A 25,139-nucleotide genomic window follows, 5' to 3' on the forward strand; every position below is an offset into this window, starting at 1 on the left:
AGTCCAACATGCAACCTTCCCCAGGTAGAGGCTTCTTTAGAGGAGGTTAGAGAGGAAACAATTTCCAACGCGTAACTCTCCTTACCCCAATAAGCAGTGACTTGCCTACGCTTCCCCCGATCATTTAACACCTGTCGGGGGAAGGCTTGAACAATTTCTCCCCATTTGGCAATCCATAACATCAGACAAATGGGCGTTAGACATTATCCGACATGGTTATTGCCTGGAGCTCACCAGCAATCCTCCCAACATACCACCTCGCACTCACAAACTCTCGTCAGAGCTCCTGCAGCTCCTCAAACAAGAGATGCAAGCTTGTTTAACTAAAGGAGCTATAGAACCAGTTCCATTACAGTAACAAGGCTCAGGGGTTTACTCTCTGTACTAATCCCCAAAAAGGCCGGCTCCTTAAGACCAATTTTGGACCTAAGGACATCTGTACATACTTTCAGAGCATTTCCACATGGTCACGCTTCAACAGTTCCTTCCACCGCTACAGCACGGCGAATTTATGTCCACACTGGACTTAAAGGATGTATACCTTCAGATTCCGGTTCACCCAGCTCATTGCAAATACCTCAGATTTGTGATAGCACAAAAACACTATCAATTCAAGGTACACCCGTTTAGAGTAACTACTGCTCCCAGAGTATTCACAAAATGTCTGGAAGTAGTGGCGGCACAACTCCGAAGTCAACAAATGTATGTCTTCCCATACCTAGACGACTGGATCATCAAAGCCAGTACACACCAAAAGTCTCTACAACACTCTCAGATTACATTTGACCTGCTCTACCAATTAGGTTTCACTGTCCATGTGCAGAAGTCTCACCTTCAGCCTTCACAAATGCAGTCCTATCTGGGAGCGACTCTAAACACGTGCACGGCTCTAGCCTCTCCCAATGCAGCCAGAATTCACAAAATTCAATCTCTGCTAATACAGTTTCAGGCCAATCAATACTTAGCAGTCATGACATTAATGCAACTGCTAGAGATGATGGCATCATGCATAGCGATAGTGCCTCATGCAAGATTGCACATGCGTCCTACAGGAGTGCTTAGCACGTCGGTGGAATCAATCTCAGGGTCAATTAACAGATCTATTGTTGATAGATCGCCGCACCCATTGCTCTCTGCAGTGGTGGAACACACCAAACTTATCAAAAGGGTGGTCCTTCATCGACCCTGTTCCACAGATCGTACTAACAGCGGATGCATCCCTCACAGGTTGGGGTGCCCATCTTCACAACTTGACAATTCGAGGTCTGTAACACAACAAGTACAAAACTCTACAAATCACTGAACAAGAGCTTCTAGCTGTATATGTACCACTGAAAGCTTTTCAGTCTCACCTCATAGAGGAAGTTGTCCTAGGCCGCACCGACAACATGACAGCAATGGACTATGTACAAAACAGGGGGGGGGACATTCTCTGCAACTGTCATGCCTCTCTCAGACAATTTGGCGTTGGGCAATTCAATACAGAGTCCACCTTCTAGCAGAACACCTCTCAGGAGTGGACAATCAAATTGCAGACCTCCTAAACAGAAGGCGAAACTAATTCACGAGTGGGAACTTCACCTCCAGGTTCTCCTTCCATACTTTCAAGAATGGGAATTCCCACAAATAGATCAGTTTGCCACAGTGGACAACTCAAAATGCCCAAACTTCGCCTCCAGGTTCCCACACCCCCTATCCAGAGGCAATGCCCTATGGATAAATTGGTCAGGGATATTGTCCCATGCTTTTCCGCTTCTCCCTGTCCTTCCATTTCTGGTTCGAGGCTCAGGCAAATATCCCTCACACTGATTCTAGTAGCTCCCACTTGGGCTTGTCAGCCGTGGTTCACGACACTTCTAGAACTGTCAGTAGTTTCACATCAAAAGCTACATCTCAATTCCACTCTTCTCACGCAGAACCATGGAGAAGGCAGACATCCAAATCCCAAGGAGCTCAATCTATCAATTTGGCTCCTGAAGTCATAGAATTTGGATACCTTAACTTGCCACCAGACTGTATGTCCATTCTTAAGGAAGCAAGAAAGAAAATATTTGTTATATATTGTACTAATAACAAAATTGATCCACTAGATGCAGCTACTCAAAATATCATTTGTAACCTTCTGCATTTACAGCGTGCTGGTTTAGCCTACACTTCCATTTGTTTGCATCTTGCAGCAGTTGCTGCAAATTTGCAAAACCGACAACATCTATCCTTATTCAAGGTTCCAGTAATTAAAGCCTTTAAGGAAGGCCTTAAGAGAATATTACCACCCAGAGTACCTCAAGCACTGATTTGAAATCTGAACATTGTGCTTACACGGCTCATGGGTCAACCTTTTGAGCCATTACACAACTATAGTTTCTTTCATGGAAAGTGGCATTCCTCATTGCAATCACTTCATTGAGGAGAGTTGGTGAGCTTCAGGCTTTAACCTCAGAAGAACCCTTCTTTCAACTTCATAGAGAAAGGGTATGTCTTCACGCCAACCCCAAGTTCCTTCCCAAAGTGGTTTCTGCGTTCCATATCAAACAATCAGTTGAGTTGCCTGTGGTCTTTCCTCAGCCTGATTCCGTAGCAGAACGAGCTCTTCATGCTCCTGATGTCAGAAGAGCGCTATTGTACTGCATTGAAAGGGCACAGGATTTTCGCAAATCAAAACAGTTGTTTGTTGCATTTGCTACACCTCACAAAGGCAATCTCATTTCTAAATCTAGTATTGCAAGATGGATTGTTAAGTGCATTCTAACCGGTTACACTAAAACTAAGCAAACTTTATCTATACCTCCTAGAGCACATTCCACTCGTAAAATAGAAGTGTCTATGGCCTTTCTAGGTAACATCCTTATAGCTGACATTTTTAAGGCAGCAATATAGTCCACACCACACACTTTTACCAAACATTATTGTGTGGATGTGTTAGCACGTCACCAAGCCAATGTAGGGCAAGCAGTACTAAAAACACTTTTTCAAACAGCTGCAGCATCTGCTGGTTAGCCACTGCTTTGGGAGAATACTGCTATATAGTCTATGCCCAGCATGTGTATCTACAGCACACATGCCTCAAACGGATTATGCTACTTACCCAGAAACATCTGTTCTTGGCATGTAGAGCTGTAGAGTCACATGCGCTCTCCCCGGGCACCTGTAGCTGTTGCAGTTTTACATTGTTACATTACTTACACACGGACATCTCTGTACTACACTTACTTACTCCCTTCTCACCCTCTTGCGGGACAACAATCTAACAATGGAGTCCATGCCCATGCGCACTATCACCGAAAGGAGGAGTCACCTTACCTCGTGGCTAGGAAAGACTACTTTGAAGAAAAACAACTTGCAAACATCTGGACCCAACACTAGATGGCAGGAGCATGCAAAGCATGTGAATCTACAGCTTTACATGCCAAGAACCGATGCTTACTGGGTAAGTAGCATAATCCTTCTGCCTCAAGTCACTTGCTTGGGTTTCCCTCAATGAGTTTGCGTCTGTCGAGGTGCTCACCAGATGTTGGGCTGATCGGATCTTAACCAGTGCTGTTGCTGTGCCTTGTATCAACTCAGCTGCATTCCCCCGACCTGCTTACAGAAGTGGACTGCATCGGCGTATCAACCAGGGAGGATCAAGCTGCTGACTCACCTTACTCACCCCAGTCCAGGAGGTGGCCCCAACACTGCATTTGTACCCATTTACTGACCACATAGTACTGGGAAAAGGGCCATTTCCTGGAGATAGCTGCCTTCTTTTTCCAGACACTGCTGTGGCCCGCATCTGTGCCGAGGAGCGACACAGCTGCATCTGCAGCCAGCTCTTTTTCTGGCCACTGGGATGCCATGACTGAGGAGCAGGAGGCAGAAGGGAAGCCTATTGTGAGTCCTGAATACTGATGAGAGAAACAATGAGAGACCTAGGGCCAGATGTACAAACATTAGGAATACGGATTTCCTAATTGCAATTATCACTGAAACGGTATTCCTAATGTATCAGTTTTTTAATTCCCAAATAGCCAGTCCTGGTAGGTTGCAACTCGCAAATCGACCTACCTCATGAATATTACTGAGGTAGGCCACAATTTGCAACCCATTAGGAATCGCTTCCATCACAGAGATTGTGGTCTGCGGGGGTCAGCAGTCCACCAAGTTTGTACCGATTGCTTTTTATGAAAGCAATCATTATTTTTTTAATACAGTCCATTTGGCTTAAAGAGAAGTGGGATGTTTTTAAAAAAGAAAATGAAACTTAACTTAAGTTTTTGAAGAGTAGGCAGTGGTCCGTTGGTCCGTTGCCTGCTCGTAAAAATGATATATTTTATTATTCTCAAAGGGGAAGGGGTCCCATTTGCAAATGGGTTACCGCCATTTAAGAATTGGTGGTAAAGTATTAATGTTTTCCGACCGGAATTCAGAGGCAAAACATTAATACATAGTACTGCGATTCTGTATATGGAAGAAACACCCTAAACGCACCCCTTCCCGATGCCGAATTGCAAATGCAAATTGTGTTTCTTTAACAAGTTACCAAACCACATTTTGCCTTTTGTACCGAAAAAATGCTGTTTTGCAGTCTCAAACTGTCCAATTCTGGAAATCGGGCCATTTGGCACCTCAAAACACCTTTGCACATCTGGCCACTAGTGTTGTAAATACCTACCAAACCAAAGTTGGGGAGAGCACTACACCTGTGATTAATGGAATGTAGAAGGTGGCAAAAGGGCAGCTGCCCTGAAGGGACATAACTCGGCTCCAGAGAATCTGAGTAGCTGATAATTTTGTGAAGTTTATAGTATTAAGTTTTACTGTGCATTATAGTATTTTTCTTTTTACAAAGATGAGTATTGATCTGGACAGTTATTATGCTGTTAGGTGTTTGTTGAATATTGAGCCACTTGCACTCCCACACTAACCTCCCTGAGAAGCCTGTGACTGCTCGCCAGCGGTACCACTACCACTGAGAGTCAAGTGCTGAAGGGGTTGTACTTGGTCCAGTTTGCAGAGCCATAGTAGGATGGACCCCTGAACATCAGAAGCAAATGACCCCTGTTCCCAGGAATGTGGCCCACTATCCCCTGCGTGCCATGCACCTCCACCCCCCGAAAAGGACCTGACAAGACGTCTGACAGATGTTGCTGGTAATTCACCATAAATGCATACCTGTAAGCAATGGAAATATTACTTCGGAGTAAGAGTTAGTTCATTCCAGAAACCCTCCATGCCATCCAGCACATGTGGGAGGGGGTGGCCCTTAAATTATGGGAGTTCGGCTAGCCTGATCGTTGCACCATGATATACTGTGACCTAGTTTCTGGCCTTCCATTTGTATATTTCTCCTACATTAAGGTGACCTATGTACAAGTCATGGTTTAAAGAACTAGTTTTTATGGTGGTTAACTATTGTCTGTAACCTCTCTCTATTGGTCTGGATGTTTTATAATTTTTGGAAGACGTCAGAGGTGGATTCCAGATCAGAAAACAACAATTCAGAGGAGGCCTTGCTTAGCCGTTCATGCACCAAACAAAGCCTTTCCTGCTGTTTGCTTTTCTTCCCCTGTGCCCTGCAGCCTGTACTGCACCTGGTCTGTGTGTCTGAACACATTGTGCACTGATACTGCGCCACGCTGTGCAGTTTGTGTCTGAGGAAAGGCACTGCTGCTACTTAGTGCCTGTTTTATGCTGAGGGCGGGTCTGGCCATTCTGTTGCGCAACGCATATGTGCTGCTTCCATGGCCCTCATTTACAGAGCACAGTAAAAAGTATTACATGTGTGATCATTGGATTACTGCACATTACACCTGTTGCTTCTCCTGTTTATTATATTACAGTATACGGAAGAACAGTGGCCGTTACTCAGTGCTTGATTTGTGAATAAAAAAACTGAGTGCCAGGGCCCTCTTCAAGAGACCATTGAAGCTTGCACCACTCATTTCCCCTGCCATCAATGCCAATGACACTAACAACACAACTACTAACTATCACACCGCTACAAGTGTGACAATTCAGACTATTCCAGGCCCCCAAAATTATAAGAATGGCTTGGGTGGCAGGCATTAGTTACTTTTAATGTAAATTGAATTAATAAACATCTGTTGGTGTATTCATCTCTAAATTAGACAAACAGCTGCACCGTGTGGCAGACTGTTATAAGTGCCGGTGTTGACAGGTAAGTAATGATGCTGAGCACGGGAAACCACCAGCTCAAATTAGGCACTGCTGTTACTACCTGAAAATATGTGTGGTCCCTACTCCACACTTAAAAACTGAAAACTCGCAATAAACTTCATTGCATCTAGTTTATTGTAGCCAGCTTATCAGGTATAACTCTGCTGATTCTGGACGATGTTGCATAAATATTGCGCCACAATGGTACATCTGATTTAGCATGCCAGACTAAATGTAGGCCTTCTATATATGTAACAAGCTTGCTTAGGTTATGAGTTTGCTCATGTGATGCCTCTTCTATTTAGTGTGTGAATGAAGCTTGGCACTACTGATGCTGACGTGGTGCCTGTTCTCTGTCTTGCAGAAGCTTAACAAAACAAATCAATGCACAAAAACTAAAATAGTTGCTTTTGTCAGGGCCTGTTATTCTACATGTACCATTTTTTTATGTATTCATTTTTATAGAACATCAGCACATGACCATGTGAAAGCAGCCAAATATAGGCATTAGACAGTTACGCTTTCAGCCTCATTGATGAACATCAGCTTGTCATAAGACCTGTTCTCAACATCCTGTCAATCTTATGCACATTGTAAGGTTCATGAACCATAGAAGACCTCACACAGAATCATCGGAGACTAGCCACGTCTCCTCTATGCAAAATTTCCAATACCCTCCTCAAAACCCGATCATGCTCCTCAACATCCGCACCAAACACCTGGATATCATCGTAAAAATATGCAACTTGGGAAATGTCCTTAAACAAATGGTGCATCGCCCTTTGAAATACATTAGACGTGGACGCCAACCCAAACGGTATCTGCTTATACTTGTATTCACTGTCCGTAGCGACAAATTGTAAAAGGACGAGACTCTGGGTGTTATACAATCTGGTGGTAAGCTGAGGAGAGATCCAAAGTTGAAAACACCTTAGCTCCTTTAAGAATAGTCAACATCTCCCTGATATTGGGCAGTGGATGTCTATCCACTTAAAAGGCAGCGTTCAAATCTCGCAAACCCACAGAGAGGCGTAAATCCCCATTACTGTTCTTGGCTATCACCACCGGAGATACCCTTTCGGACACCTCAGTCTCCTCCATTCGTCCTTCTTCACGCAATCTTTGCAACTCTTGACACAAACATTCTTTCATTATGAGGGGAACATTACGAGGCTTGTGAGCCTTAAGAACAACTCATTCTTTGAGAACAATTTTGTGCATGAAAACCTTTAACACCCAATTCATTCCAGAAAACCAAAGGGTACTCCTCTTCAATGATATGGCCCCCAACTCAAATATCGTGGCCTGTGCACCCAAAACCTGCCCAGAATGATTGGGATCAAGACGTATGAGCAAATATCTTTGTTGTGGTCACCCTAATAAACAAGACCCACCTTTAGCAAAATAAACCTTAGAGGGAACCACCATTTCTTGAAATTCTTACTGAGTCTTGATAAAAAACCTACCTAATCAACCAGCTTATTTTCATAAGCTACCAACTTCACATCAATTGGATTAAGGTCATGACTGGGGAAGTTGTTCAAATACTCTTCACCAATGAGTGTATACCGGGTTCCAGAATCTGCCATCCCTCTCACTCGTTCACCATCAATTTTTAGTTAAAAAAGGATTATCTTCCTCGAAACTTCACAATTGTTGTACTTGCAATTTTACATCTTGATAAATATTTTTATCACTACAATCTTCAATGGCATTTCTTGCACCTTTCGTTTTTCTGACACCCCTTAAACTTCCCTGGCAGACTCTGGCAAAATGCCCCTTGACTTACCATTTCCTGTAAATCTATCTGCCCTACAGCAAGACAGCAATCATCAGTTGACAAATGTCTCTTTAAACCACATTATAGCAAGTTACAGTACTTCTATCCCTAATTATCATAGGTCCATCACTAGCATCCTCTCTTTTAAGCTTTTCTTGTTCCTTTTGTACCACTTCGATCCTCACCCTTAAGGCTAACTCCTTCAACCCCTCATCAGTGGTCTCGGCTTCCTTCATAATATCCACCGCCATTTGCTGTGTTAAACCTTCAGTGTTCAGTAATTTTCCTTGCACTTTTTTATCATTAACCTTCAATACCAATTAGTCTTGGAGCATCTCTTCCAGGAAATCTGTGTTGCTGCACATGGCTGCCAGTTACTTTCGACCAGCCACATAACTTTCCACAGATTCATCCGGAAATCGGCCCCTTTGAAGAACCTTGAATCTCTCACCCACCACGGTCTTCTTTCCAAAATTAAAATTCAGTTGAAACATTGCCTTGTCATATTTGTCCATTTTGTCCTCCTCCTCTTCATCTGTAAGAGTTGGAAAATGTTTTAAAATGCTTCTCCCTTGGGCACCAAGTTTTCCTGGATGCCGTAAATATGTTGCCAGCTACTTCTTGACCATACGCCTCAAAACCATCCTTCCAGTCATCTCAGGTTATGATGGGTTGACTAGGAGTTTTCAAAAAATATGTGGGCGCTAAGAATTCCTCCACCAGTAGAGAAATGCAACACAAATGTTCAAAGAATACATCTTTTAGTAAAAGGTTTAAATAAGTGCAAAGGAAGCCTACATACAACTGCCGCTCCCCACATTCCAGCTGGAATCGCGAATCCCAAACCCCACATTCTAAATAACCTAGATACCACACCCGGGCAACAAAATAATAGTGGCTCCATTAATGAATCAAATAGCTAAAAAAGTGCCCCACATTTGTAAATCGGGCTTTTTTTAATTTGTAAAGGCACAGTGTATCGGTGTTTTGCAAGGTATGTGGAACTGCATGGATTTGCGTTTGCTGCACACAATGTTTGTGGCAATATTAGGGAAGAGAATAGGAAAACATTGGCCAACCAGAGCAGAAAACAGGCCCAAAAAAAGGCAATAAAGGACCTACATGCTGGCATGTCAGACACTGCCTGATTGCCCTATAGGCCAGTCAGACGCTTACGTTCTCAGAGAACTCCTAGGTCTAAACCATCCCAAGGCAAAATATGTAGAACCGTGTCTATCAGACGAATAACTTCTCCTGAACAGCAAGTTCGGAGGTCAACATTTGGACAGGAGAATTGTTTTATATAAGGTTGCTCGCCCCGTCAACTTCATTGTCTTCCGATGAACCGCATTAATCTTAAATTTGGAGTGGATTTTTCTTAAGTTCTCAATAAAAACATTTCTGGACCGGGTTACATACATACCAGATAATAAAGCCGGGTTGAGAGGCCACCTCCGTTTTACGTACGACTTTTATACCAGAATATAAATGGAAAACTAAGCACATCCGGTTTCCAGCGAGAGAGAAAGACAGATAGCCGTTTGTATGTGTCTACCTGTTGGAGAGACACCTGATGACTTCTGACTCCGAACAGGGGCCTTATGATGGTGAGCAGCTTTTTTTCAGCTGCAAGGTTTTGTCAAGATCTTGAGTTTAGCACTCTGCAAAGCTTCTCAAAGTTTGCAACGTTTTCCAGTCTACGTATGCCTTCAACCGGGGCAAGTTTTTCTCCGTATTGCACGAAAACTTTCCCTGCATAGTGAAATAATTGTAACTGGAATTGAACTCGGCCAAGCTGAAGAATTCATGCAGAGTTCTTTTCTTAGAAGTTTTCAGTGCAAAGTGGAATTCTGCAGCAGAACATCACAACCTCATGATGAGTGCCACAGGAGATGCCATCCAGTAAACCTGCGGTCAACTACGGCAGTGTGTGTAATTTTTGGATATAATTGAGAAATATGTTTAACATTTCTTCTCTCTAAGCCTATCTATAGTTTGCTTCAGCCATGTTTTCTTGCTCATGCTAACACTGCCCACAGGATGTTCTAGGCTCTTTGATGTTGGAGTGCGCTATGTATTGACATTCGAGATGACAAGATGAGAGAAACTTGCTCAGGCGAAAACTGTTTACATTTCTTTGAACTCTTGCAGACCATTTCCCATAGTTCCTATGAACTCAGCTAAGCGCCTGCTTGTTGTGTGAATCTTATGTGAACAATACTAGAGACAAGTGTGTAGTAGAGCATAAATTTGAGTCTCGCGGCCCACCAGTAAGTTTATTCTTTGATCAACAGAATGTACATTTTTTGTCAGTAAACTCTTTCAGACTCCACTAATATTAAGTTTTCTTTTACATTGTATTAATGCGTCTTTCGCGTTTTCCCCAGTTATGGGAATAACAACAGAAATCAGTGTTTTCATACCAATTTCAGCATGTTATGCTTCATTTCACCTGTTTTTCCCCATTCACATTTCTCAGAATTTTACCTTGCAAAATTTTAAGGAGAATACCCCTGTGAGTGTTGTATTACCACGTATCTCGTAAACCGGTTTCAAATTAAAGTAACAACAATTTTACTATTTTCTGTGAAGAATATCTTATGTAGAACCATTGCATAGATATGTCTAAGTGTAACGCTTGTGAGCCTTTACAAAGTTTTCCATAGGACATTGCGTAAGTTAAAAGAAAAAAATATTTGAAGATCCTCTAGTTTGTAGTAATCATCTAGATAGTAGAACCATTAGCTTATATTATTATTGTGTTGTGGTAAAGATTGATTTAACTTATAAACACAGGGTCTACTGAAGTAGATTGTTTCTCTTGGGGTGCTGCGCATGGAATGTCCCTGGACTCTCGCTGCCTTTGTCTCTCTGCCTTCTGGTGGATCCATACATTGACCGCGTCTCTTCTCTTCCACCAGAATCGAGAAGCTTGAGTTCCTGGATGAGAAGGAGCTGTTGGAACAGTTGCTGCTTCACTACTGCATCTGCTGGGCAACTAAAGACAAGCAACAACTGGGTAAGGAAGTATTCCTTACCCCTGCAGACTTTCACTTTCACTAACATGTCTTATCAAACAAGCTTCTTCTAGAAGAAACAGTAATTCAGACCTTGTTCCTGCATAGGGCATGGTTACGAGCAAGAGTGACAAAGATGTGCCTTTTACAAAGATGTTTTTGTATCAAAATAGGGGGAAGTTATTACACAGCAGTAAGAGGGGGCATTGCAACATGTAAAAAGAGAACCTGATAAGGGAAAGACATTGAACATGAAAGAATATGGGTCTCATCCCGAATTGGGCACAAACTGAAAAATTGGGCGCAAATGCTTTGTGTTCCAGGTTGTCACTTTGCACTCATTACAAGATGCACATAAATAAGTGATCAGTTCCTATTTATTCCAGGGTTAGTTTCATTTAGGATCTACTTAGAGGAAATTGCTATTACAAAACTGTGCGTTATGGGTAAAACCATGAGCAAAATCTGTTGCAGAAACCTTTTTAATATCTGATGTTCCCCATTATTCACTACAAAAGTAATAAATGGGTGTAAATATTGACTCAGAGCACAAGCAGCATTGTACTAGATTGTTTATCACTCATCAGGGAAGGAGTTCTTAAGTGAGAAAGTGAGACTTGTTTCTCTTGTTTGAGTCTAGTATTTGAGGTTAGCTGCAAGTGTTCTGCGCATGCGTGGTGTACTGCAAAGAAATCCAGGATTATTTTATGATGTTGCAAACTGTAGCCTGGAACACAATTTTTACTTTTAGTAGATACATTTATGGGCGGTAATAAGGAAAACAAATGTTTTGAAGAACAGTTGGAAAAATGCAAGGTTGTGTGATACTGTATCAAAGTTGTTAATATTGGCTTATAATATCCACTACATAATCTACCACTACTTTGTCGTGGCAAACATATAATTATGATTCATACTTTCACCTATGCTTACCTTGCGATGTAGTGGTTAGGTCGATGTGATACTATTGTCATGCAGTGTAGTACATGCGATATAGCGGCGTATACCAAAATGCATTTAAATGTATGGAATATAATTGCAAAATAATTTGGAACAGCACCTAGGAAAATGCATAATTTATGCAGAAAATAGTTATTAGTATACCAGTACTCGCTGTCCTCCAGTCTCGTGAGTTGCCATAGCAGCACAGACATTATTTTATCGTACACAAAGAACCCCAATCTCTGGACAGGACATAAAAGGCTGGTAGCTTCCAGAATCCTAAGCACACTCTGTGGTCACATGCAGAGATTATTCTGCTCAGCTCGTGCACTTATTTCTCTGCGAACCTTTTTTGGGATTTGTTGCCTCAATTTTAAGAATTTATCAGGTTATGAGTACCAGATGTTTATTCAGGGTTTTACTGTACACCTTTTTTGTGCCTGGAGCTCAACAATAAGATACAGTGGGCCCATGGTGCCTCACACGGGCCTTCATTGTAAACCTTGGTCTTTCTACTGCTCCTTTCCCCGAGGGGGTTGAATTCGAAGTCATTTGGCCCAGTCTATCCTACTCGCTCATTAGAACATTGGAGCTTGCCCAAGAAGTCCTGCAAGGTCTATCACTGGGTTTTGCCAAAGACACGTTCGCTCCGCATGATGGAAGTGCTAGTTATTGACATTTGCCTATTTTTGTTGCGCTCCGTGCCCATTTCAAAGCATCTTGCTGTTCTTGCGCCGACCATCCATGTGTATATAGTGAGGGTATTTTTAGCATACACCACCCCAGGCCTCCTGGGTCTAATGCTGATTGGGAGGTTTTAACGGGGTTTCTAGTCTCCTAGCCACTTGGACCCTCTTTGTGCCTTACCACTCTGGTGAGGATGAAAGTCCTATCTCATTTATCCAGGATCCTTGTGACAGATGAGACTACTACTCTTCGTGTGGAAGTAGATGGAGTCCTTGCTAATATTTATAAGCAGAAATGTTTGGTGCCCCTGGGCAGAGAGCACAAAAGAGGGTACCATCATCGACACTGCACAATACCCCTGTCACCATGCCCTCTTAGTACAGAAAGGGGAGAACATGTATCATAGCCGTCCATCGCATAAGGGGACCTATTCTAAAGGAATCAGGTTGGCAATGGTAGAAATAAGCAGATGAGATGGAACCTGCAATCGGTGGCAAGACACTTCCAGAAAAAACAGAAAAAAATTCAGGTCATGTAAAGATTCATCAAATGAGGGATGTTGGTGGCCAAAGAAACAAATAAATAATAACTTATAGGTCCCTCATGAGGGTTGAATCCTGCACAATCATCATGAAAACAGATAATTTAAGTACATAATGAAAAGCTAGGAATCTGCAGTCATTTTTTATTTGAATCAACACTAGACTTCCATGTTCAGAAGAGGAAATGAAAAAATAGAAGCCATAATCAGAAGACCAAACAGGATGCACACTAGTAGTCTTTCTATTAGAAGATGTGGTGAGAACAACAGAGAATCCTTTGCAATGCAGGTACACATGATCTAATACGGATCTGAGCTAGACCCAAACAAAGCTTGAAATGTAATCATTCTTTAATAACTGTGTAATGAAGGATTCTTTACCACTGAAGACTTTGTACCTTCTAGTAGACTGAGAGCATAGTTTTCTAAGTAAACTCAGGACCTGACTATGACAGCTATCAGCAAAGACTCTCCATTCACCTGATGAATTTGCAAGTTAGAGTTTGGTATATTTCCCTCTCAGTGCAGCCCATTAAAAAGGAAGCAATGTCGAAAGGTTCTCCTAACAGTCCCCCCTAAAAAGATGCAAACCTGGAAGATGGCATAGATGAAAGTGGAGCAAAAACTACTCAAACAGCTTACAATATTAGCTAATTTCCGATCATCGACAACCACAACAGAAAAGGGAGACTTTGAGACCTCCAGTCACTTTTAACGACAACAACCAGTAGAATAACCTCCTGTGTCTAAGGTCTAAAGAATCATTGTAGACCCCTGTCCTGTGGAAAATGAGAGACACTAGTCCTAATCAATTAAGGCACTCGTCTAAAACACTCCAAATGGAGGATTGCAAAAGTAGATGATGCCCAACTTTGCATCGTAGTTCAGTTACAGACACCAACCCTAGCAGAACTGGGATTACAGAAATGGAAACTCCAATGAGGCTCAAGATTGACCAGAGGTTAAGGAAATGAAGAGGTACTCTCTAGTAAAAAGTTTCATTGGTGAAGCAGACAAAAGTTACTAAGAGTAAGGGAACCCAGGGTCCCTCTAGGTGCAGGCTGCAGGAAGGCTCCAATCTCTAAATATACACAGGAGCATCAATTTGGGCATCAACAGGAAACAGAGCTCATGAAATATTCTGGGCGAAAGCACAAATCCTCCATAGATTTCTCTCCTCAAACGTAGGATAAAGGAAATAAGAATAGGAATGGGGACATGGGGCCCTAGGTGGGAACTCAGCATTCGGAGAGTGACCTACTCGCAGTGGTCCTCCAAATTGCTATCAAACCTTTCGTAGAATATGTAGTCTGAGGCAGAGGCATTGTTCTAAGTGCTTGTGGACCCAGAATAAGAGAGCCCAGAGGAAGAAGATAGTCTTTGTCACTGGGCAGGCACCTCTTGAAGGAGATGCCAAGGGGAGTAAGCCTGAATGTGGCATTGCATAGGGGACAGTGGGTGAAGCATACAACAGAGTTGGGTCCTGACAGTACCAGCAACAATAGATGAAGACGGTAAGAACGGCCTATAGGAGCATCCCACTCCAGAGAATTATGTTAATGAAAACTCCAGAAGGAAAGGACACAAAGAGACAGTACTTGATTGGTATCAGGGAGGTGCTGCAGCGGAGTATGAAATGGCCCCCAGCAGAAAACCTTCAGAGGATGACTGTGGAGAGGTGTGGCTCACTGGTTAGAGGCGGCAGATCCGCAAGCAGAGAATCGGCCAGGGACCAGGGTTCAATTCCCGACGCGGCAGGGTCGTGGACCAGGGTCAAAACGGACTCGATAATTCTCGCCTCGGTACCTACTCTAACCAGGAACACACTCGGAAACTCTGGGCATTAGCTTGCCTCATCTCCACAACGGCCCCCCACATTCGCCGGGGATGCCTGGTTTCACCTTGGAGATACCCAGGAGGGACCATCTCACAGGGCTAGCCAGGACGGGTTCCCCAGCGGTCTACAGCGCCACGACGCCTCAGGGCAGCAGTGCGCTTTACAAGACACATACATTTACATTTACCTCTGTTTAATGGATACTGAGATAGGGATCTCCTCTGAATGGCAACCAATCTGTGAGTTTTTGTATCTGAAGGCGAGTTCATTCTATTTAGCATGTTTGCCTTGTATGCTCTCCACAAGTCTTGGGAAAAAGTGGCTGAATACACTATTAGGTAGAAATGTTCTATGTGACTCTTGAACTGGTTGACCTAAGTCAACCATCCTTCAGACGATCCACCCACCTAGGCTTCTCTCGTCTGAACAGCTGCCTGTCTTCCTCTTGCCAGAGTTCGGGGATTTTATTGTAGGAAGGAGAGGACATAGCAGTAGCAGGGCCTGATAGTGGATTGGGCTCTACACCATCCCCGGCTAAATTCATTCGAGTAGAAATAACCTCTGTATCGCAACCTGCTACCTTGGATAGCCAATGAATCTGAAGAAAAAGACACCTACAACTACCGTGTGACAGTGACCAAATAGGGCGTATGATGCAAAGCTCTTCGCCAAAGGCCCTACTCTGTCTGGCCATGGGAGGACATATTGCATTGACAGAGGTAACAGGGGCTCCCTCGACTGAATAATTACGGTCCACCTGACACTAAATGAGGCGAGGGGACAGGGTACTCCGACTAATTTGCGACAGAGGCCAGACTCTAAACCAGGCCTGTTCTTTCTGTTCCAGATACTAGCATTTTTGCTTTTCACTATCTAGATATAGGCCTGCTAATCCAGGATAATAGGAATGCTAGTCTAGGATTAAAGATTGAGTCTGATATGGAAGGAGATTGATGAGCATAGGAAATCCTCAAATTTCTGCAGGATGTGCTCTTCCACAGGAAAATTGATCACATACACGCCATCTAAGCGCACACACACACAAACACACACACACACACACACACACACACACACAACACACAACACACAACACACACACACAACACACACATGACACACACCAGGCCTCCAATTACATCAGTTAAATGACCATGCTATTCACCAGAAACAATCATTCTTCACACCAGCTGAATAACTCAACTCTCCATCAGCTGGCAATCCCCAGTCAAAGACTAGCAATGTCAGCTGTCCGACAGCTTAAAGCACTGATCGTTAACTTCTTTCCCACCCTCAGGACTCCATTTAAAAAATACATTACATAAACCTCACCCTCAACGCCAAGGTACACCACAGCCTTTGGAGCTGAGACAGGGCAAAAACATTCTCGACCCCAATCGAGCAACAAGGCCTAAGGCGAGGCATGGAGCAGACGCCAGGCCGACAATAATGCTGAAACACCCATCGACGTCAGAACACACAGGGGTAACAGCAAAACATCTATGTCAAGCTTTGGTGCTGGATGTTAGAATCGGGGGTCTCTGGTTGGCGCAGGTATGCACTTGCGACAAGCAGGGACCCTTTCCTCTAAGTCAGGGCAAAGGATTACTCGTGAAAAATAACCCCTGCTCACCCTCTAGGTAACGTGGCGCGAGCAGTCAGGCAAGATTCCAGAGGGCATTATGGTATCCCACAACAACCACCAACCCACCACACAGAGTCTCCAGACTGTAATTGTAAAAATAAAGCTCTTTATATAAGACTCTTTAGGCAGGCTTCAAATACAGTCTTTCACTCTCAAAAGGGGGTTCCAGTTACTTGGTTATAGAGTTCCAGGAGGCCACAGTTCTTAGAAGGCCAAGTTTAGATGTAAAGTTCACTTCTTGGGGGCCAGTGCGCACCTTAGCGCCTTCTGTGCGTGCCGTACCGGCGTTGGTACGCGTCGTACCGGCTTCGGTACGCGTCGTACGGTGATGGTGCGATCCCTCCTGTGCCCCACGCTTCCCGCGTGAGCAGGCGTACGGAGATTTCAATGGTACGGGCTATACGGTCGCAGGTATGCTCCGTACGAGCTTAGTGCGAGTCCCACTTCGCCTCACGCTTCCCGCGTGTGCAGGCTTACGGGGGGCCTCAGCAGTAGGGCCGTACGGTCAGGAGTACGCGTCGTACAGGGGCGCACTGTACCTTAATCCTTCAGGGAGAGTTCGGGGCGGCCTCAGCAGTCGGCGGCGAGGTGTCCCACGTTGCGGTGCAGTCCCGTATAGCAGCGGACAGTGAAGCTTCGTGGGGCGCCTCCGGACTTCGAGACTCGCAGCAAGGTTGGGGGAAGGAGGGGCAGCTCAGGGGTGATTCCAGCGCGCAGCGCTGCAGGCGTCGTCCAGTGGCGGCGAACTTGCGTGTCGTCGGTCCTTGCAGTGATCTCTGCGGCTTGGGGACCACAGAGGCTCGGGGCTCAGATCGTCCAGTTCCTCCTTACGGTGCGAGCTCCGGCTCGAGGGGTCAGCAGCTTACTTTGTTCTGGCCAGGTGAGGCAGGCCGTCACTGTGCTCACAGCGGCACACTCGTGCAGGAGTTGCGTTGCTCAGCGGAAGGGGTCACACAGGTTCTCAAAGTGTGGGGCAGGTGCCCGGTTGCACTCTGGTCTCTGGAGTCAGCGTGGAAGGGCAACTTCACCCGCAGCAGCTTTCCTTCTTCCAGGGAGGGGTAGCGCCCACTGTTCCTGGGGCGCAGTTCAGAGGGCAAGTTCACAAGCAAGCCCTTGGAGATTGTTCACAAAGCACAAGTTGATTTCAAAGTCTTTCTTAGTCTTTTCCTCTCCTTCTTGCAGCAAGGCACCCACCACAGGCCAGTCTCTCAGGCTTAGAGAAAGTACTCATCCATGCAGCTTTCCCAGGTCCTTCTCTTCGGGCAGAGGTTCTTCTTGGCATAAACAGGATCTGATTTCTTAGGAGCAGGGCTCCTTTTTTTATACACAGTTTCTTTTGTTCTTTGTCGCCAGGGGGCCTGTACCTGGCTCAGTCCGGTTTTGGAGCACTTTGTTGTGGTGACTCTGCTCTTTCCTTTCAGTGCACAGGGCAGAGACATCAGCCGCTCCACAGGGGGCGGAGCACAGCCCTATTCAGAGTCAAGGTGTACTCCTCCCACCCATCCTGGTGTAATCTCTACCCACCACCTGGCAGCCAGCCTGTCTCCTGGAATTCCCCAGCCCTGCCCCTCACTGAACCTAGGCAGCACACACACACACACAGCAGAGGCGGACTGAAATGGTTAGGCAAGTAAATACTAACTTTCTAAAAGTAGTATTTACAAACACAGGATATTAAAATAAACTTTGCTAAAAGAAGTATTTTATTATTCTGAGTTCAGGCATACTAAACTTGACTTTCTACCATGCTCTCTGAGTCTGCTGGATTATAGAGTGTAATATTTCCAGCAGCCCATTCTGGCCTATGGAGAGCAGGTAGCCTTTCAATAGTGAAAAACGAAAATGGCTGTAATTCACTATTAGGACATGCCACACACATCAGGGCATGTCCTACCTTATTCCTACAATGCACCCTGCTCGTGGGCCTACCAGAGGGGTGACTAATATGTAGTTAAGGGAAGGTTTTAGGGACTGGCAAGTAGGTGCACTTGCGCAGTCAGCATGACAGTACCAGACTGCACGCAGGTTCTGCAATTGCAGACCTTAGACACATTTTTACTAGGCCGCTTCTGTGGGTGGCACAACCAGTGCTGCAAGCCCACCAGCAGCATTTGTATTTACAAGCCCTGGCACTCCTGGTGCACTTTACTAGGGGCTGATAGTAAACCAAATAAGCCAAACAGGGAAACCAATGAACATCAACATTTTACCATAGGGAGAGCATATGCACCTTAGCACTGATCAGCAGTGGTAAGGTGCCCAGAGTCATAAAACAGCCAACAACAGGTCAGAAAAAATACAGGAGGTAGGCAAAAAGTTTAGGGATGACCCTGCAGGAAGGGCCAAGTCCAACACTGGACAAATATTCAGAGCCGCACAAGCAATCGGTGTCGAGTCACACGGAATTGAAACACTCCACAACTCTGACAAAGGGGAAAGACCATGGTTACTCTTCAACACAGAAGAAAACCTTGGCTCCTACGATACCAAAAACAAAGTCACCTTCCCTGGCCACAACAACAACAATGCCAGAGACACAGGCAAATACAAAAAATAAACCTATATAATACAAGAGGAAGAAGGCATATATTTGAAGATCTTCAAGAATTTATGCAGAAACCGCGTCCTAAAGAAACTTCCAAGCGACAAGGCCAATACTTGGATTTTACACAGCCACTGTCGAAATGGGTGGCAACAGACTATAGAGCTACAAGCACCATTCCACAATGTCACCCAATATCACTGTCCACATGGTCACCTTTGCCCACTCAAAAGGCAGGAGACAGCCCTGAACATGACACTTATTTCTCTGATTCACAGGGACAAGGAGAGACCCATGGGATGACTACGATGAGGTTCTTCCAGACAGGGATAGAGATTTACCCATCCCAGCTAAGGGATCTCCACCCGATGATACCTCTTCGTATCATAGTGTAATACAGGGGGTAGCAGAGTATCATAAATTTCCCCCTCATAGTTCAGAGGAGGAGACAGATGTCCTGGTAGAGACACTTTCCAGGACAGAGTGCACAGTTCCGTGCCTACCAATGATAGGCTCCATGATTAAAGTATCCAATTAAATTTAAAAAATAAAAATTCAAACTTACCTTCGCATCCGGTCCCGCGTCACCTCTCTCTGCTCACAGGAAGCAGAAGCAGGCAGCCTCCCTCTCCTCCCTTAAGCCAATCACAATGCTGCAATGGCAGCGTTGTGATTGGCTGGGACGCTGACCGCACAGGCGTCTATGGGGAGGCCGTTTTCTCAATGCAGGCTGCATGCAGCCTGCATCGAGAAAACGGGGTTGTGTGCATGACTGGTTTGGTCGACCCTGTGGCCAACCAAACAGTCAGCGCCCACAAAATTGGGCTATCCACTCCATCACTCAGGGATATTGCCTAGAGCTGAAAAGTCAACCACCAAATATCCCACCAAGAAAACACACCCTCAATCCTCATCACCTACACCTGCTGAAAGAGGAGGTAAAAGCAGTACTACAAAAAGGGGCAATAGAACCTGTCCTATTCAAACATCAAGGAAAGGGAGTATACTTCCTACACTTCCTAATACCCAAAAAGGATAGAACGCTTCATCCCATATTGAACCCACGCCCACTCAATTTTCACATCCTGTCCGAACACTTTCACATGGTGACACTACAGGATGTGTTACCACGAATGCAAGAAGGCAACTTCATGACAACATTAGATCTGAAGGACACACACACTTTCATATACCGATCCACCCTGCACATTGTTGGTACTTCCGGTTTGTAGTAAGTGGACGTCTTTATCAGTTCAGGGTACTGCCATTTGGTGAAACAGCCCGATGTGTGTTCACTAAATGTCTAGATGTAGTAGCAGCAAGTCTGAGAAGGGAAAACATTCATGTCTTCCCTTATCTGAACAATTGGCTGATCAAGAGTTTCAGCAAACCGAAAAGTCTACAGGACACCCAGACCACTATCAACCTCTTACTGAATTTGGGAGTTACAACAAATGCTACAAAAACCCATTTACTCCTGCTGAAAAATACAACCTTATCTTGAAGCCATACTCCATTCGGTCACAGCAAAATCTTATCCCAATCCACAGAGGGTTCTCAACCTCTAGAACCAACTGGCTCTTTTTCAGCCAAATCGTTGCCTCTCAGTCAGGATGGTGATGAGTCTCCAGTAAATGATGGCGTCTTGCATAGCAGTAGTTCCACATGCAAGACTACATATGTTTAGCATCTCAATAGTAACAAGCGGGGAGCAACTTGGAGGGTCTAGTGTTGGTTTCACCCTGGGTCCATCAGGCACTAAAATGGTGGAATACACAGAACACACAAAAAGGGGAGCTTTCATGGACCCAGTCACGCAAGTGACCATCACTACATATACATCACTCATGGGTTCGGGTGCTCACATGGAGGACATTACAGTAGAAGATCAGTGGTCTACACATCAACAAACATTTCACATCAATGTTCTAGACCTACTATTCATACAAATAATTTCAACCCAACCTAACGGGTAAGAATGTACTGCGGACAGACAATATGACAGCAATGTACAACATCCAGAAACAGGGAGTGACCCATTCATTACAACTGTCTCAACTAGCACAACTCATATGAAAATTGGCCATCGGGCACAAAATCCACATCCTGGCGCAATACATACCAGGAGTGGACAACTCGCTAGCGGACCTACTAAGCAGGAACACAACAACAAGTCCATGAAAGGAAAGTCCACACTCAAGTCCTACACACATACTGCCAACGGGGGGGACACCAACAATAGATCTTTTCGTCACTGCAGAAAACGCAAAATGCCAAAACTTTGCATCCAGGCACCCACATCCACGGTCCAAAGGCAGTGCTCTGTGTGCATGAACTGGTCAGGGATATTTGCATATGCTTTTCCTCCTCTCCCACTCATTCCATTCCTGGTCAGTAAACTCAGACAAACATCACTCAAAATGATCCTCCTAGCTCCAACACGGGCATGACAGCCATAGCACACAACACTACCAGAGCTGTCCCGAGTACAGCACAAGAAGCTTCCCAACATTCCAGATCTCACTCACGGCAATGGCACAGTCAGGAACCCAAACGCGCAGCAATTCAACCTTGCAATCTGGCTCCTGAGGTCATAGTTTGGGTACTTGCAATTGCTACCAGAATGTATGGACATTCTAAAGGAAGCTAGAAGATCAACCCCTAGGACGTGTTATGCAGCAAAATCGAAACTCTTTGTACACTATTGGGCTGCACACCATATAGACCCTTGAGCTCCATCTGAACAACAACTGGTATGTTATTTGTTACATCTTCAGAAATCGCAGCTAACATATACTTCCATCAGACTGCATTTAGCAGTAATTGCTGCATATCTACAAAACAGAACACATCGATCTCTTTTTGCATACCAGTGATAAAAGCTTTCACGGAGGGACTCAAAAGAGTAATTCCATGACGTAGACCACTTGTACCATCGTGGAACCTAAACATCGTGTAAACAAGATTGATGCCACACCCTTTAAACCTATGCTTAACTCCAAGTTGCAGTTTCTAACATGGAAAGTGACTTTCCTGGTCGCAATTACATCGCTAATAAGCGTTAGCATTAACTATTGAGGAACTTTAATTCCAGGTTTTTCAAAACACAATTCTTTTACGCACAAACCCAAAGTTTCTGCCTAAAGTAATCTCACCTTTTCACTTAATCACACACAATCGATCAACCAGTTTTCTTCCCAAAACCAGGAAGCAATTGCTGAAAGGGCACTATATACACTTGATGTTAAAAGAGCCTTCGTACTATGTGGAAATATTCTAAACCTTTAGAAAAACGTATTTGTCGTTTTTCAAACCCAAGGAAGGGTAATGCCATATCAAAGGCAGGGATCGCTAGATGGATTGTTAAATGCATCAAAATCTGCAACATGGGCTCACTCAACAAAGGGAGCATCAATGGCCTTCTTAGATATATCCTGCTAACAGACATTTGTAAAGCGGCCACATGGGCAAACCCACACACTTTTCTGAAACACTATTGTGTGGATGTACAAGCCAGACAATAGTCTCTAGTGGAACAAACAGTTCTATGCACATTATTTCAAGCAAATGCACCAATTTGATGCCCATAGCCACCGTGAGAGAAGTACTGCTTTACAGTCTGTGCATTGCATGTGTATCTGGAGCCAACACATGCTACGAATGGAGTATGTTACTTACCCTGTAAGCATCTATTCGTAGTGTGTAGTGCTGCAGATTCACATACACCCTCCCTTCTATCCCGGCAGGTATTAGATGGTGTCACGTAAACACAAAATTCAAACATTTTCAGCAGAAAACGCTAACCTAGACTATATCCTCACTCCCTGCATGGCAGGGAAAAAAACATTGCAGTCTAACAAAGGAGCATTGAACATGCTCATTACCTCTAGGACGAGGAGATACCACGCACAGCGTCAACCATAAAAGACTTCCTTGAGAAAAACAAATTGTAGAGTCCGGGCCCAACTCTAGGTGGCAAGAGTGTGCATAGCATGTGAAGTTGCAGCACTCACTCCTGATATGTGACAACTTCAAATTCCTCAAAAGCACAGCAAATAAATTGCGACAAATAAAAGTAAAGTAAGGAAAACCGTTTTTCAGAGGTCCATTCTGCTAGTAAATGTGAATACTTACAGTCCAGAACATGGATGCTGCACATTGCCCCAGCGCAGAATATGTGCTTTGGGACCCTGTCAGACTCTTAACAAATTCTTCTGTTCACCTCAGCAGAGCCAGCCACCTAAACTTCACAAAATGGCTCTTAACAAGCACACCCACCTCATTAGTCCTGGAGCAGAGCCCTGAACTAACAGAAATGAAACCAAGACATAGTCCTACCAGTAATGGGGGTTGTTTGTGAGAATATCAAGCCAAAGATTATAGTGCTACAGGATATTATAGTCAATATATTGATTTATATCGTCAGGATACATAGATGTGAAGTTAAGTGTAGTAAATCAACACTTACATATGATCTTGAGCAATCTTTTTTGTATTTTTTATTTGTATTTTATGGAGTTTTATATAGCGCAAACTTGACCCGAAGGTATCGGGTATCAGAGCGCTTTACATAGCACCAGTTGCATTACATGAGGACACATAGACACATACATTTTTTTAGGCACCGGGAGATTAAGTGATTTGCCCAGAATCACAGGATGTTCAGCATCATAGCTGAGACTCGAACCGGGTTCGCCAGATTCGAGGTTGACCTCCCTAGCCATAAGGCCATGTCCTCTCCTCAAGAGGCGTTGGCAATCAGTACTTGAGCAATGATGTTTTTGTAGCACAATATTTTTTGTCTTGCTAGTCTCGAAGAATACCAGTGGGATAAGGGAAACTACCCCCGATTCCTGAGTAAGTTCAAAGTGTGTCTCGAATCACCCAACAAATTCTCGTGATTCCAGCTTAACAGTGCTTAACTTGTAGAAGTATGAGTGCTAGTGCCCAGGGCTCTGCTCAGAAACCTGTTTCTGTTAGAATTCAATGTCTGTGCACCCAATCGCAAGGCTGGCTGCGTGATCTTGAATCTGCCTCCTGCGTCTTACCAGATACTCCCTGCCCATTTATCTTGCTGTTGCCGGACCCTACTTTCTCTCTTTGTGGTGGTTTTTCTGTCTTTCTCTTCCTCCTCCTTTCCGTTTTCTGTATTTTACCCTCTTGCGGAAAGTTAAGTATTGATTCCCATTCATGGGTGCCAGTGGCCACCACCGACTGAAATTAAGTTCTGCAGTTAAAGGAGATTGTGGTTGTGTAGAAACAGTTTCTTTAATGCTCCTTATCATACAGGCAGAGTAGCCCAGTTGAAGGATACAGCTCTTCCTTTTGCAGAAAGGAAAATGTATGTCTGTCCCTAGGAATGTAAAGTAAACAAACTTTGAGGTGTAAACCCAATGATTGTTCAGTCCTCCTGGTTTATGATGTAATTCTTGCAATGTGTGGTACCACATCCTTGTTGCTTCACTTCTTACATAACACATAATGAAGTTTTGAGTTTGTAGTAATTGTTTACTCTTTTCTCTGCAGGGTTGGCAAACATTACGTTTTAGGCCTTCCAGAAGGTATGAAGCAAAGTGCCTAGAATACGGCTACTGCCTGAACAAGGATTCCCGTTTTCGAAGGACATTTTTTGGACTATGTGCATGTGCTGTCCATCCTTGATCCCCAAAAGGCTAATCATCACTCCCTCATTACATGTGCAATGTTTGAAGGGAACTGTGTTTTCCGCTCCTCCCGCGCGGTCTATGGTTTGTATGTGTTTAATAAATTCTGATAGACTTTGAGATTTGCATGGCCCACAGAGTGAATCTTTTTCGGAAATAGACCTTTCTGTAAAGCTGTGATCTCGAACCCAGGATTTGCCTCCGGAGTCTTCCTTGGTACTTCTCAGTCTCTCATTGACTGTCCCACTTCCTGCCATAATTCCAGTATGCCTCATCCAGTGTGGAAACTGGTATCACAGAATCCAGCCTATTTAAGAGCAAGTAAGTGT

The 25,139-nt window shown here is 44.3% G+C and overlaps 1 protein-coding gene across 1 annotated transcript in view; it reads left to right on the plus strand.

Annotated features, from left to right (window-relative positions):
• LCMT1 (leucine carboxyl methyltransferase 1) overlaps positions 1 to 24,930 on the plus strand; it is a 188,533-nt gene extending 163,603 nt beyond the window's left edge. The window contains exons 10-11 of the mRNA XM_085629455.1: positions 10,858 to 10,955; positions 24,674 to 24,930. Coding sequence (XP_085485581.1) covers positions 10,858 to 10,955; positions 24,674 to 24,696 — 121 coding nt within the window. The 3' untranslated portion in view covers positions 24,697 to 24,930. The remainder of the gene's footprint in view (positions 1 to 10,857; positions 10,956 to 24,673) is intronic.
• The last annotated feature ends 209 nt before the right edge of the window (positions 24,931 to 25,139 follow it).

This window comes from Triturus cristatus, chromosome 10 (assembly GCF_964204655.1).
Source record: "Triturus cristatus chromosome 10, aTriCri1.1, whole genome shotgun sequence".
Lineage (NCBI taxonomy): Eukaryota > Metazoa > Chordata > Amphibia > Caudata > Salamandridae > Triturus > Triturus cristatus.